General features: G+C 38.0%; 1 protein-coding gene and 1 long non-coding RNA gene across 4 annotated transcripts in view; both read right to left on the reverse strand.

Annotated features, from left to right (window-relative positions):
• The window catches only part of pdlim5a (PDZ and LIM domain 5a), a 57728-nt gene extending 51916 nt beyond the window's left edge, over positions 1-5812 (reverse strand). For all 3 annotated transcript variants that reach the window (XM_058071668.1, XM_058071667.1, XM_058071666.1), the window contains exons 1-2: positions 5678-5812; positions 4785-4889 (exon numbers count right to left, since the gene is read on the reverse strand). In XM_058071668.1, the coding sequence (XP_057927651.1) occupies positions 4785-4883 (99 nt within the window). In that variant the 5' untranslated portion in view covers positions 4884-4889; positions 5678-5812. The remainder of the gene's footprint in view (positions 1-4784; positions 4890-5677) is intronic.
• An 806-nt stretch (positions 5813-6618) lies between these two features.
• On the reverse strand, positions 6619-8999 carry LOC131128248 (uncharacterized). The gene is made up of 4 exons (XR_009129608.1): positions 8709-8999; positions 8079-8155; positions 7469-7596; positions 6619-7020 (listed from the first exon to the last, which is right to left on the reverse strand). It is a non-coding gene; the product is annotated as an uncharacterized LOC131128248 (long non-coding RNA).
• Between the last annotated feature and the right edge of the window lie 6424 nt (positions 9000-15423).

Here is a 15423-nt window from a genome sequence, read left to right on the forward strand (position 1 = left end):
TCAGGTACAACGGCGTAACATTCACAACTCTTTTTTAATTAATTCCACCCATGACCCGCCTCCAGGCACGCCCACTCTGCTGTGGTTGGTCACACTGACAAGTGTTCCGGTTTGTGCCGCGAACGTTTTGAGAATTGATTTACTGACATAGGGCGGCACGGCGGACGAGTGGTTAGCGCGCGGACCTCACAGCAAGGAGACCAGGGTTCAATTCCACCCTTGGCCATCTCTGTGTGGAGTTTGCATGTTTTCCCCGTGCATGTGTGGATTTTCTCCGGGTACTCCGGTTTCCTTCCACATTCCAAAAACATGCTAGGTTAATTGGCGACTCCAAATTGTCCATAGGTATGAATGTGAGTGTGAATGGTTGTTTGTCTATATGTGCCCTGTGATTGGCTGGCCACCAGTCCAGGGTGTACCCCACCTCTCGCCCGAAGACAGCTGGGATAGGCTCCAGGACCCCTGCGACCCTCGTGAGGAAAAGCGGTAGAAAATGAATGAATGAATGAACCCCCCAAACTGGTTGCACAGTGGTTGAGTGGTTAGCACGCAGCCCTCACAGCTAGGAGACCAGAGTTTGCATGTTCTACCCATGCATGCGGGGTTTTCTCCGGGTACTCCGGTTTCCTCCCACATTCCAAAAACATGCTAGGTTAATTAGCAACTCCAAATTGTCCATAGGTATGAATGTGAGTGTGAATGGTTGTTTGTCTATATGTGCCCTGTGATTGGCTGGCCACCAGTCCAGGGTGTACCCCGCCTCTCGACCAAAGACAGCTGGGATAGGCTCCAGCACCCCCGCGACCCTCGTGAGGAAAGCATGTCCCGGCGGCACGGCGGTCGAGTGGTTAGCGCGCAGACCTCACACTAGGAGACCAGGGTTCAATCCCACCCTCGGCCATCTCTGGGTGGAGTTTGCATGTTCTCCCCGTGCATGCGTGGGTTTTCTCCAGGTACTCCGGTTTCCTCCCACATTCCAAAAACATGCTAGGTTAATTGGCGACTCCAAATTGCCCATAGGTATGAATGTGAGTGTGAATGGTTGTTTGTCTATATGTGCCCTGTGATTGGCTGGCCACCAGTCCAGGGTGTACCCCGCCTCTCGCCCAAAGACAGCTGGGATAGGCTCCAGCACCCCCTGCGACTCTCGTGAGGAAAAGCGGTAGAAAATGAATGAATGAATGAATTTACTGACATGTCTCGGTGGCACAGCGGTCGAGTGGTTAGCGCGCAGACCTCACAGCAAGGAGACCAGGGTTCAATTCCACCCTCGGCCATCTCTGTGTGGAGTTTGCATGTTCTCCCCGTGCATGCATGGGTTTTCTCCGGGTACTCCGGTTTCCTCCCACATTCCAAAAACATGCTAGGTTAATTGGCGAAGAATGAGGACTTTTGACAGGTGAACAGCCATTTTCATTTCAGCACGCCCTGTGCGACACCGATAGGGCTTTTCCAGTGGATCAGTCCATCCATTACTGGCGAGGACAGACACGTCTGTGTGAGGTCACCAGATAAGTCTCAACAAGCATATCCCTTCTTGCATAATTCATCACAAGGGGAACCACTGATATTGAAAAAAAACATGTTAGTCTGTCTTAAAACACACTTGAAGGTGAGGAAATGTTAACTGGGTTGAATAGGTTCAAAACATGAAGCTGAAAAGCTATGTATAGAATTGAACAGTCTTTAAGTTATCACTATTGTGATTTGCTGGCAACACCTGCCCAAAACCATCACTTGGAAAGCAGGATGCAGGCGATCAATGAAGTGATTTCCTTTTATAGATTTGCTGTCGTTGTGTTACTTATTTAATTCATGAGGTGTCATGAACCGGTCTCCATAAACCTTACATACATGATGGAACAAGGACAAAAAAATAAGAATGTCCAAACCTAGCACTCCTAATGGGTGTGTGCGTGACAAGCTGTGGAAGCTGACCTGGCAAATGATGCGACTATTCTTGGAAAGTAAATGGACATATTCCCCCGGGTATGCATCTTTCCATTTTTTTTTTTTTGTGCAGTAAATCCTTTAAATGGGCTGCACTCAGAAAGGTTTAAATAATGATTCAGTGTGTAAATTTAGGTGGAACAGAAGGCAGGACATTTGTAACTTCACACCAGGGACCTTGTCCATAAAAATCCCTGGATCAGTAAAAGAAGTTAATGGGGGTAGGAGCGCTTATTCACAGTAACATCAATGCCAAAATATATTTTTAAATGTTAAAACTTCTATCATGTTGTCAAATATATCATGATACACAAACAGTATATTGTTTTTTCTCATAGTACAAGACTAACAAACTGCAGTTGTGAGGTGGTTTAGCAGTAAGTAGCCTTGAATACCTCCAAGGGTGTGGTCCAGTCTCCTTTTAGAGTGTCAACATTGAGCAGAAAACACACAAGTTAACAATAATGAGTAAATCATGCCAATATTCAATGTTACGTAATGTTTAATTGGCCTGGAGTGACTCATTTCTCACGTAGATTTAATGGCCTCTAATATACCATTTATGTAGTTTCGATTCACCACAGGTGATTTTTTTTTCATTTTCGAAGCATGAATGTAAGAAAAAAGTGTTTTGTGTTGCCATGTTTGGGTGTCTGGAATGGAATAATTTTATTTGCATTATTTCTTATGGGAAAATTGATTCAGTTAAAGCAGGGGTCTCAAACTCGCAGCCCGCGGGCCAAATACGGCCCGTGAGAAGCTAGTTTGAGGCCCCCCACCTTGATACCAAAGTTTAATGTTGAAATGACAGCTTAAAGCTGTGTGCACACCGGACACAATTAACATGATTTTGCCCCCCGCCCATACTGTTACCCTACCCTGTTACCCCGCCCTGTTTTTTTTTTTTTTTGATTAGCAATGAAGCTAAAGGCTTATGACGCTGGGTACAAATAAATGCAGGAAATGATTTGGAATAAAACCGAAAATACACGTCAAGATAAAGCATTGGGTAAAATTATTAAGTTTCATTAATGTTCATGTTAAAGGTTAAATAACTGTTAATACTGTACATTTGAATCTGAAAAAAATAATTGAAAAAATAATATATGTGGTTTCTTACGTTTTTCTTATTTGCTGTTTTATTATTATTTTTTTTTTTATTACTGATATTGTCTTTATTCTTAATTTGTTTATTTTTTTATCTTATTTTGTGTATAGAAAAATAAAAATTAACATATTTGAGAACAGTGGAATGTTTTATCAGATATTTTGGTGTGGAAAACCGGAACCAAAATATTTTTTGGTTTTTAAAAGTATTTTTTTTCCAGTTTTTATTAAATGCGTTTTGTTTTGTTTTTTTTTTAAACCTGATGCGGCCCGGCTTTACCCAGAACCTAGCTCCGGTGGCCCCCAGGTAAATTGAGTTTGAGACCCCTGAGTTGGAGTATGTTTTGGTTAGCATCGGATTGATGACGCTAGCAAAATGTCATTCATTTAGATGATACATTTCATCATGACATTTACTACTGTAAAATAAAATCTTTTTTTTTATTTTTTTTTTACAATAAGTCATATTAGCAAGGCTGCATGGTTAGCGCGCAGGCATCACAGCTAGGAGACCCAAGTTAAATTCCATACTCTGCCATCTCTGTGTGGAGTTTGCATGTTCTCCCCATGCATGCATGACTGGTTGTTTGTCTATATGTGCCCTGTGATTGGCTGGAGACCAGTCCAGGGTGTACCACGCCCCTCGCCCGAAGACAGCTGGAATAGGCTCCAGCACCCCCCGCAACCCCCGTGAGGATAAGCGGTAGAAAATGAATGAATGAAAGTCGCATTAGCAAGGCTCTTGATCCAACAAGCAGCAATTAATAACAGTTATCTTAAATATAGTACAAACTTGGAGGATAAACAGCCTGTTTATGACGTTCTAAATACAGGTATGAATGATATTAGAGACCTCTAGACATAAAATAACACCCCTATAGTCACCTTTACATTTCTATTATTCTTCCATATTGCGCAGGCTACAAGATCATTGCAGGGTCGTAAGAAATGGCCACTGCCAGTATAGCAAGCTACCGAGCTAACTAGTTAGCCTCTGCAATTTAATTATTTTAAAGGAAATGGGGGAAAAGGCCAAAGTAATAAGCCAAACTTACCACTTCCACATGGAATGGAAGGAGAATTATCATGTCGGAGACGCCATGACTGACTTGCAGTCAAAAGTAATGTCATCTAATGTCATGGCTCATCAATGTATAATTAATTAATTCATCAATTAAATTAAATTAAATTAAATTAAATTAAATTAAATTAAATTAAATTAAATTAAATTAAATTAAATTAAATTAAATTAAATTAAATTAAATTAAATTAAATTAAATTAAATTAAATTAAATTAAATTAAATTAAATATTTTTTTTTTGTTTTGTCAAAGTCCACGATCGAGCAAAAGGTCCGAGTGAATGCTGAGATTATTATTCACTTAATCCCATTTCCAATGCCAATGAGAAACCCATAGCACCAGCACACACACACTACAAACAAAAACACACAACTGCAGTTCAATTTCACATGGCTTCAGTTAGTGGGAAAAGCATCACCTCCAAAGTAATAATAACACAACATGGCGACCCGAAAGGGGCCCCACGGGGCCCTGGAATAAGAGCGGGCGAGTCATTCATCACCGGGCTCAGCCTGCGCGCTGTCAATTTTAGTGATTTGTTTCCGTGTGTGTGGATGGATGTCTATGGGAAAACTGGCACTGTTCATAACTATAAATGCATGAAGCGTGTGTTTGTGCACACTGTACACATGATGGCGAGTCTTACCCTTGAGATGGTGAGCGGCATGTTGAAGTCTTTTCCACCTTGCAGCCGGAAGCCCCAGGGGGCGGGGCCTGACAGAGTGACATTGTAGTTGCTGCTCATGGTCTCCTTGATGGCGTCAAGACATGTAGGAGGAAGAAAATCAGATAATAACTTTGTTATTGTTAGTAAGAAAGTGTTTAGTGGAAATGAGTTTCTAGAGCACAGTGCAAAATAATATATAATAATATATAAATAATATATAAATAATATATAAATAATATATAAATAAATTATATATAATTATATATAATAATATGTTATTTAAAAATGTAAATATTAACTAGTGTATTGAAAAAAATTAAATGAAATAAAATTTTGAAAATAAATAAAGTACTAAAATGTAAATAATATTTTTAATACACTATACAGTAGCTGCAAAGAATGCACAAATTATTAAAATTAAAATTAAAAATTATTAAAATTAAAAATGAGATGTTATAATTAATAAATAAAAATGAAGCTACAAAAAGCACATATAAACAATTTTTAAAATAGGATAGGTAAAATAGATAAAAATCTAATAAATACATAATAAACTACATCATAATAAACTAAATAATGTAAAAATAAACACCATAGCTACGTTTTTGTTAAGCAACCAGAAAATAAACAAATTGAATGAATGCAAATAGTATTAAAAACAACCAATACAGTTCCAAATATTACATAAAATACACATTTAATTACGACAATAATAATAAGAACAATGAAAAACATTCAAGCACAAAATATGAAGCAAACATACAACATAAAATAGAAATGTTGACTACAGAAACTCATGTCTAGAACGCCCTGGAATGAAGCACAACTACTCAAACATTAAATTATGAGGCAAATAATTAGAAAAACTCTACCTTTTTATAAGAATCCCCAAAGAGGAAAATAGTTCCTTTCCAAGCAGGTAGACAATAATAATCCCTGTTGTTCCCTGGACTGTCCCCTTCCCAGCCAACACACTGTGTGTGTGAGGGGGGGTACAGGGAGCAAATGCTCTTATATAGCGGCTAATGACAGAGGGGAGGAGAAAGGTGGAGGAGGGGAGAGAAGAGGAGGGAGGGATGATGGAGAGTCGGTGTGAGATATTAGTTAGGATGGGACGGCAGAAAGAGGAAGGGAGACGCTAACGGGATGGGAGGAGTGGGGGGATGAAGATGATTTGATGGAAAAGTGTGTGGGAGCCCCACGCACGGGGAGAATGACGAGGGGGGGCAGGTTATCTTTCATCAGGATATTTTGGGAACAGTCTACCTCACTGAAGGGGAGAAAGCCATCTCATCCACTCCAGACAGACTGTTCATCAAACCAACCACTAATGGACTTGACTTGCCGAAACTTTATGCCTTTATTCGCATTTAGCATATTTTTACATGTTATTTATAAATATGCAGATCTTGTTTATATTCTATTATTTTTATTTTATGTTATTCATATTGTATTACATTTTATTTAAGTGTCTTTTTCTTCTGCAATTGAGCTGTAACCAAGCGATTTCCCCTTGTTGATTAATTAATATTAATAGATTAATAATATTAATAGATTAATATTAATTAACCCACCCTCGGCCATCTCTGTGTGGAGTTTGCATGTCTCCGGGTACTCCGGTTTCCTCCCACATTCCAAAAACATGCTAGGTTAATTGGCGACTCCAAATTGTCCATACACTCTTAAAAATGCTGGGTTAAAAACAACCCAATCTGGGTTGTTTTTCAACCCAACGCTGGTTAAATATAGGACCAACCTCGCGTTGGGTTATTTTAACCCAACAAGTTGGGTTGGTTCTCTTAACCCAACAATTGGGTTGTACATTGGGTTGTTCATATGACCCAACGCTGGGTTCATATTTACTACACGGCTGGGTTATTTCAACCCAGCAAGTTGGGTTGCCAATATACCATATATATATATATTTATTTATTTATTTTTTATTTTTTTATTGTATGCTAATACTATTAATAATATATTACAATAATGACACCAATGTAACAATAAAATTTTTATTAAAATTCAACATTTCCAGAACATAAAAATATAACAACTCACAACATTTCCTTCACATATGAACAAATTATGTACAAAAAAATAACATTTTAAGAACGGGTGAGGGGGACAGCTATGAGAGAGTGATATATACATAGAACAAGAGGCTCTGTGAGCAGCAGCACAACCGAGTAGGTGATTCCACCATGTTAGCTCTGACCTACGATGAGAAAAGAAAAAAAGGTAAATATTTTGTAAGTATTTCTAGCAGTGCAGAGCAATTGTCATCAGCTCTCTACTGAAGCTATTTCAATATACGTATATTCTACAGGGAGAAGTATGACACCCATAAATTCAATGGCATGGTGGCATGGTGTTGTTCAACAATTTATTCAGGGGGTTTGGCCAGTCTTATGTTTGGTCTGTGGTTTATATGTCACACATCACTATGGAGTAACAACTTACACCAAGTTACAACTTGTAAGAATAGTGCTTCATGAAATGAGAAACACAGCCAAATGGTACGCTGTCACACATTCCACGAAATACAATCTTTTCAAGTAGCTCCTCATAAAAAGAGTCCTACTTTAAAACTGTGTAAGAGAACAACTGGAGTCATTTCACAATTCATTTACATTTTAATTTCTGTTGAAAGGTAAATTACTTACCAGCTTAACATCGATGAAGGCTCTCTTTGACTCCTGAATACTATCCCGGACCAATTTCCAGCCCTTTTTAAACACAGGCGGAGGGAGCAGGATGGGCAGCAGCGTCAGGGCGACTTCTCCCCTGGCATCTGTACGACAATTATGGGTGTCATTACCAGATTGTTGAGAACATGAGTTTTAAATAATATAATATTACAATTTTAGATAAAACTGTCTTGTTTTCATTACTTTCAACTACTGTGCAGTGTTGTTGTATTGCAATCAACCCTAACATAATATTAAGAAAATGTCTCGATTATGTTTACTTGGTCTATTTTAAAACACAAAAACACACCCCAGACATTTTTTTTACCAATTGGGATCATAATGTGTACCATAGAGGGTTTGTCATCATTGTCTAGAGCAGTAGTGAGCTAACGTTTTGACTCGCAGGCTGATATAACAGCAATATATATTGGAATCACAAGATGGATCACTCTGTTAAAATTTTGGGTATTGGTACAAGCTACAGTGACTGACCCACCGCCATTTCTTATGTATAGAACATATAGTAGGCACAGTAGCTACTGTAAAACAATACCCATAAAATGAAGGCATGAAGATGACTTACCTTTCAATCAGCCCCGGTAGCTGCCACTCAGTCAAATTTGGAACTGACAAACTCATCCATAGATGCTTTCCAGCGAACTGAAACATCACAAAGAGGGTCCATAAGAACAAACATACCATGAAATGAAATAAGATTCAGTAGTCCAAACGTATTCTCCACATTTATATGCGACTTACAAAACTGTCGTCGAATTCGCGCCCAAACTAGTTGAAACTGCTAAGTATACAGTGGACTATCGGTGGCTAACGGAAGCCCGCTAGCATGCAGCAGTCTAGCTTAGAAAAAAACACCGGTTCATCAGCACGCTCGTATTAATTCACGAGATTATTTAACTTGATATCACATAAAATGGCAAATTGACGAGATAACTGACGTTGTCCTCATAACTATCACACATAGTGCATGTCTCTTGTAACTTCAACAACATAGTTTGGTTCCTACATAGCTCGCCAGCGAATGTGTTCGCTTGCCACTTTTGGAGGGAATGGAAGTTTGCTAAGGTTACCGATCCATTCCTGAAGCTAGTACTCAACAGTGCTTCACGAACTTACATTTTAACAAGTTTATGAAGCTTTATATAATAATATAAAGTCAATTCTACGGTAAAACAATAGTGGGCATGTAACAAACCTTGCTCCGTGCTGAAATTCGTCTCCTCAGATGAAATGTGGGGTCCGAACGAAGTAAGTTTGTGGGCGGGGCTTTGTTGCTCGTGTTCAAAATTCTACCCAACGCTTTGTGTTGTCCAAAATAACCCAGCACAATATAATGGAAATCACAACCCAGCAGCAAATAACTCAGCACCCAACAGAAATAACCCAGCGAATTGGGTTCTCAGAATACCCAACTCAATTAAAAATAACCCAATTAAATGACCCAACAGGCTCAACCCAGCGATTGGGTCAAAAAAATAACCCAGCATTTTTAAGAGTGTAGGTATGAATGTGAGTGTGAATGGTTGTTTGTTGATCTTCCAGAATCTGCACCTATTCCAGCTGTATTTCCTTGGATTTGTGCTTCCCAAGGCTGCACGGTGGTCGAGTGGTTAGCTTGCAGGTCTCACATCTTGGAGACCTGACTTCAATTCCACCCTCGGCCATCTCTGTGTGGAGTTTGCATGTTCTCCCCGTTTTTTTTTTCCGGGTACTCCGGTTTCCTCCCACATTCCAAAAACATGCTAGGTTAATTAGCGACTCCAAATTGTCCATAGGTATGAATGTGAGTGTGAATGGTTGTTTGTCTATATGTGCCCTGTGATTGGCTGGCCACCAGTCCAGGGTGTACCCCGCCTCTCGCCCCAAGACAGCTGGGATAGGCTCCAGCACCCCCTCCAGTGGTAGAAAATGAATGAATCAAATTCATTTCAGTGAACCGGATCATACCGGTTCATTCAGTAAAAAGATCCGTTCAGTTCAGTCATTCCAGTCAATTGTTAGCCTGTGATCTCCCCCTGTGCATAGACCCAGTCAGCCGTGTCGAGTCAGTCCGTTCACTCATGTTTGTTGGACTCGTGAGTCCAGACTGCCCCCCCCCCCAGCCCCGAGAAAGACTGCCTTAAAGTTTATTTTAATTTATTCAGTACATCTCGTTGTGTTCTCAAGTCTTTTAGTTAGTGATAGGCTGACACAGCACTAACCAACAGTGCTGTGTTGGTCATGAATGAACGGCCGACGAGTGTCGGTCAATGTCTCGATCTTCGAGTCAGCTTACCCCACCCACCCACAGAGCGAGGTGCGACGATAGGATAAGACAGGCAAGCACGCCAATAGTCCCGCCCTGCAAAAGGAACGGTTAACTGACTCTCCACCCAATCCGAAAAAAAAGCATTTACAACTGAACGGACTGAACGGGTATTTTAAGGAGGTGACCTTGTTCATTTCATTCACAACAAAAAAAGTTATTTTGACCCGTTCGTTCATGACTGATACACCACTACTAAAAATATATAACAATATATCCGACTGTACTAATTTAATCTCTACTACGTTACACTCTACTGCACCCTGTGAGTATGGGACCGGCCCCGCCTTCACCCACTGAGACATAGACTGTATATGCCTGACAAAAGGGTTCACTCCGCTCATGCCCTTGTTCTATTGCACAGAGGAAAACAGACACATATGTACTATGAATGCATTATTCACGTCATTTTCATTTATTGTGTGATTACCAGAAATTAATTATCTTATTATTGTCCTAGTCCTAGTGCCCATGAGCCTTTTTTTCTGAAGAACAAATCATGTCACGTTTTAACCTTGCAAGATCTTGTGACACCCGTAATATATACTTATATACCAACTGTTCATAATTAATGTTATATGCCCATTATACTGCTGTACCTTTTGTATATATATATATATATATATAACAGTATATATATATAACAGTGACATGGAGGTCCTAATGGCGTTGGCTCGATGAGAGCATATCATTTAGGGGACTCGGGCGTGACGTGGATAACAAATGACTGGTGGATGCCCACCCCCCCACCCCAGTTTGATCCTGTGAGGAACGGTTCACCCCCGGCTCAGACCTGCCTGCTCCACGGTAAGCCATGTTAATACCATGTCAGGGGGTGTGGGTGCCAGCACCATTTCCAACAGATGCTTCCAAATAATGAAAAGCAAGGAGCAGACCTAGAGAGCGGCCTATAATCATCGTTTCCATGTCATTTCCTGCACTTTCACGTGTGCACGGAAGCGCCCTCCTGGGAAGCACTTGTGAGGTCAGAGGTAACTAATGTAGGATGAGAGTGTTTGCCGGGGTGGTGGTCAGAGTTCAAACACAAAATTAGAACACTTTCATTCTTAAGGACTAAAGCTGACGCATTCAATGTCTCATGGAGATATCATTTCTAGAATATGCTCTACTTTTCATTGTCTTTTGATGGATTACCTGTATTGTCATACTATAACATGTTGAATGGCTAGAGATAGCAAAAGACGCAACAACACAGAGGATTGGTGTGCCACAGGGCAATGACATCAAAACCCAACAATAGAGAATATGCTATAGCATGAAACCCCAAACCCTCTGGCTGCCTCTTTTGTTCTGTCCAACAATCTATTCCAGGCCCCATATGCTCACCTCTACACGTGCTTAATGACCCCCGAGCTTAACATCCCCCACCCAAACACACACACACACACACACACACACACTTGAGACAAGCTCCACCCCTTCATGCTTTGATAAGCTGCCCCTCTAAATGACATTTAATGCATCATCCGTGTGAATAAAAAGGGGGACACCCGCCCCTCTATTCAGGCAGCTGGTCTCTCTCTCCCTCTCTCACATACACACACACACACACACACACACACACACACAAGCAAACACTCAATTGGGATTATTAATTGCACAGCCCAATAGATATCAGCAATATAGATGACAACTGATATTTGAGTGTTAGTGATTGTTGTTACGAATGTGTAACATTCATGCCGGGCGGAAGAATACATTGTGTGCCTGTGCAGCAACACAAAGGAAGAATAACATCTTTTTGAACTTCACTATGTCTCCCATCCAATGCTCAGTGAGAGGAGACCAAACGCCCATAGAGCCCAATTACTCGACTATTGCAACCATCATTATGGGTAAAGATTATTGAATGCCTGTGATTGGCTGGCCACCAGTCCATGGTGTACCGCGTCTCGGTACAGTGTAAGTGTAATTCAGTTATCTTTGGCCATCTCTGCATGCGCTTTAAAAATTGCTATTACAGCATTGGTTCTGTTGCCGCTGTGTCGCAATATACGGTCATCCCTTCTATTGCAGTTTTTCTACAAATTATGAATAAATCGTTGGTTTAATTGTGCTTATTCCCGGCCGAAAATAGCATTTTTGAAAATAAAAATAGGTAACAAAAAGTAAATAAATGAACTAAAATACAAACACGAGGCAGAGGAAGCATTCGAAATGTTAATGTGGAAATTTATATTGGCCACTAGGTGTCAGTAATTGTTCGGTGAGACAAGCACTAGACATGATGCACCAGAACAGGTTTAAATGTTTAAATTATCTCATAGCAAGCACAATAATAATAATAATAATAATAATAATAATAATAATAATAATAATAATAATAATAATAATAATAATAATAATAATAATAATAATAATAATAATAATAATAATAATAATAATAATAATAATAATAATAATAATAATAATAATAATAATATACAAATTATATAAAAAATTATATTATTTTAATTATTATTACTTATTATTATTAATTATTATAATATCATTATAATAGTAATACATGTATTAAATCATAATAAAAACATAGACTACTACCAAAACCCAAGCTAAAAACAAGCTAAAACTCAACTCTGAACCTCCGACGTCACTTCCTGTCCTCTACTTATCTGTCCGCCTGCCACTAAGGTCCCCTTGGGAACACATTTATTGTGACACGCAAGTTTTATTTACGTCCTAAATTTGCTTATTTACTCTTATTATCAAATAAGCAAATCATTTAAAGCCACCATTACAATACTTGAGATACAATACACGAGACAATAGCCATCGCAAAAAGTACTCTATCCAGAAACAACAACAAGAAGCTGCTAACGTGTCAGTCAATGCTCTCTTATTTTGTGTCTAATATGTCTTATTTTTTGTGATTATAGCTACTATATTGTGTAATGAGGGCTAATAATGTTTAAAAAAAAAATAACGTACACATGTTTTTTATAGCATAAATATTGAATCCTACTTGATGGAAATTACTTGTCTGATTTTTGGTCACAATAAATGAGGGATGAGTCTACTTGTTAATACATTTATAGGCAAATAGATGTGTGTTTTTCTTCCTGCTTTCTCATGCACTCCAAATCATTGTTGTGATTTAAAATATGTACTTAACAGCCTCTCTATAATTAACAGGAGGATGTCCAGTGGGACATATATTTGTAACCCCTTTGTGGCATGATGCTTTGTTCGAAGAATGGTCAGATGTCATAGCTGCTGTGTTCACCTTACTTTCAACTCGGCCTGTGTCTTTGCTTTTTTTTCTCTTCCTTCTACCAGCTGTAGCCATTGATGCAGTGTTGATGCCTTCTGTAGCAAAAAACAAACAAACACTCAATTCATTCATGTGTATATAAAGCTCACGTTGCGCCCCTGAAGTCAAACTTAAACAGGACTCCAGAGATAATTGGTGCATCTCCTGTATGAGTTCACTCACTCACTGTTTATTTCTGTTTGCGTTGACAGTGGAAAATATTTCTCTGTGCTCAGCGGCCAAGCAGACAGACGGAGACAGACTTACACGGCGGGAGACACACAGCTCAGTCCCGGTGATTGTCTATCCGAGGGAGGGAGGATAAACCCAAAAGAAATCTGGCCACACAGAGACAGGGAAGCACAGGTGCACACACACACACACACACACACACACACGTCAAATGTTTATGCAATTGCATAATGCTTGTCAACAGTGTGGGTTCACGTTGCAAACGCCAAGTGTAACATTTCCAATATACTGCAAAAAAACTGTGAACACATTTCAACAATTCCAGCCATCTTTTATTTTGGAATCTTGATGTTTTTCATCCTTCACCTCCAATTAAAAAAATTTTTTTTTCATTTTCCGGGGAGCTAAAGACCACTGCTCTTCTGTGCTTTCCACTTCACAGACATCTGTTTCATGAACAAAAGCTCAGTTTGATGCCGGCTTCTCCAATATTGATCCACCAATTATTTACTGTTTACTGTTTATTTACTGTTTGGCTTAGCACAGGATATGAATGAAAGTAGTAGACATTCAAAAAAAAAAAATCCAAATTAATTAACAAATCCAAATTATACAAAATAAAATTATACTAATCCAATTATTAACAAAACAGAAAATAAATTATTATTTTTTAAAATTACTTTCAGGAAAATGTCAGAATGCTATGACAAAAAAGACCAATGAATATTAATTAATAACATTAATTAAAAATACAAGTTGTAAAATGAAAAAAACATCTGAATAACAAGATATATTATATTATATTATATTATATTATATTATATTATATTATATTATATTATATTATATTATATTATATTATATTATATTATATTATATTATATTATATTATATTATATTATATTATATTATATTATATTATATTATATTATATTAACAAGAAAGACATTTTATGACAATAAAATTTAAATATCAATTATTGATCAATTGATCAATTATATAATAAATATATATAATAATCATTATTATATTAGCCTATTATTATTACTATCATCATTATTCCTCTTCTGATTATTACTACTACCAATTGCGTTAGGCTAGTATTAGCCTGCTTATTGGCTTGCTTATTAGCCTGCTTTTGCCCTATTATATAAAATTTGTAAAAAAAAATCAATAAAAAATATCAAATTATTTAGGGGAGCTTAAGAACTTTTTAAGGGGGGACTGAAGACCCCCTAAAATAGGCCTAATGAGGCCACTGGCACAGACCTATTATATAAAATTTGTCAGAGATTTTTTTTGTAAAAAAAAAAAATCAATAAAAAATATCAAATTATTTAGGGGAGCTTAAGAACATTTTTAGGGGAGACTGAAGACCCCCTAAAATATGCCTAATGAGACCACTGGCACAGACATATTATATAAAATTTGTCAGAGATTTTTTTGTAAAAAAAAAAAATCAATAAAAAATATCAAATTATTTAGGGGAGCTTAAGAACATTTTTAGGGGGGACTGAAGACCCCCTAAAATAGGCCTAATGAGGCCACTGGCACAGACCTATTATATAAAATTTGTCAGAGATTTTTTTGGTTAAAAAAAAATTATTAAAAATGTAAATTATTTAGGGGAGCTTAAGAACATTTTTAGGGGGGACTGAAGCCCCCCTAAAATAGACATAATGAGGCCACTGGCACAGACCTATTATATAAAATTTGTCAGAGATTTTTTTGGTTAAATTTTTTTTTATTAAAAATATAAATTCTTTAGGGGAGCTTAAGAACATTTTTAGGGGGAACTGAAGTCCCCCTAAAATAGGCATAATGAGGCCACTGGCACAGACCTATTATATAAAATTTGTCAGAGATTTTTTGGGTTAAAAAAAATCAATAAAAAATATAAATTATTTAGGGGAGCTTAAGAACATTTTTAGGGGGGAACTGAAGACCCCCCTAAAATAGGCCTAATGAGGCCACTGGCACAGACCTATTATATAAAATTTGTCAGAGACTTTTTTTGTAAAAAAAAATTTAAAAAATCAATAAAAATATATATATTGGCGCCATTGGTTCTGGTCCCCCGGACAATTTTGTTAATTCAATGCAGCGCACGAGTCTAAATATTTGCCCACCCCTGGTGTAGAC

Source organism: Doryrhamphus excisus, chromosome 4, assembly GCF_030265055.1.
Source record: "Doryrhamphus excisus isolate RoL2022-K1 chromosome 4, RoL_Dexc_1.0, whole genome shotgun sequence".
Classification (NCBI taxonomy): Eukaryota; Metazoa; Chordata; class Actinopteri; order Syngnathiformes; family Syngnathidae; genus Doryrhamphus; species Doryrhamphus excisus.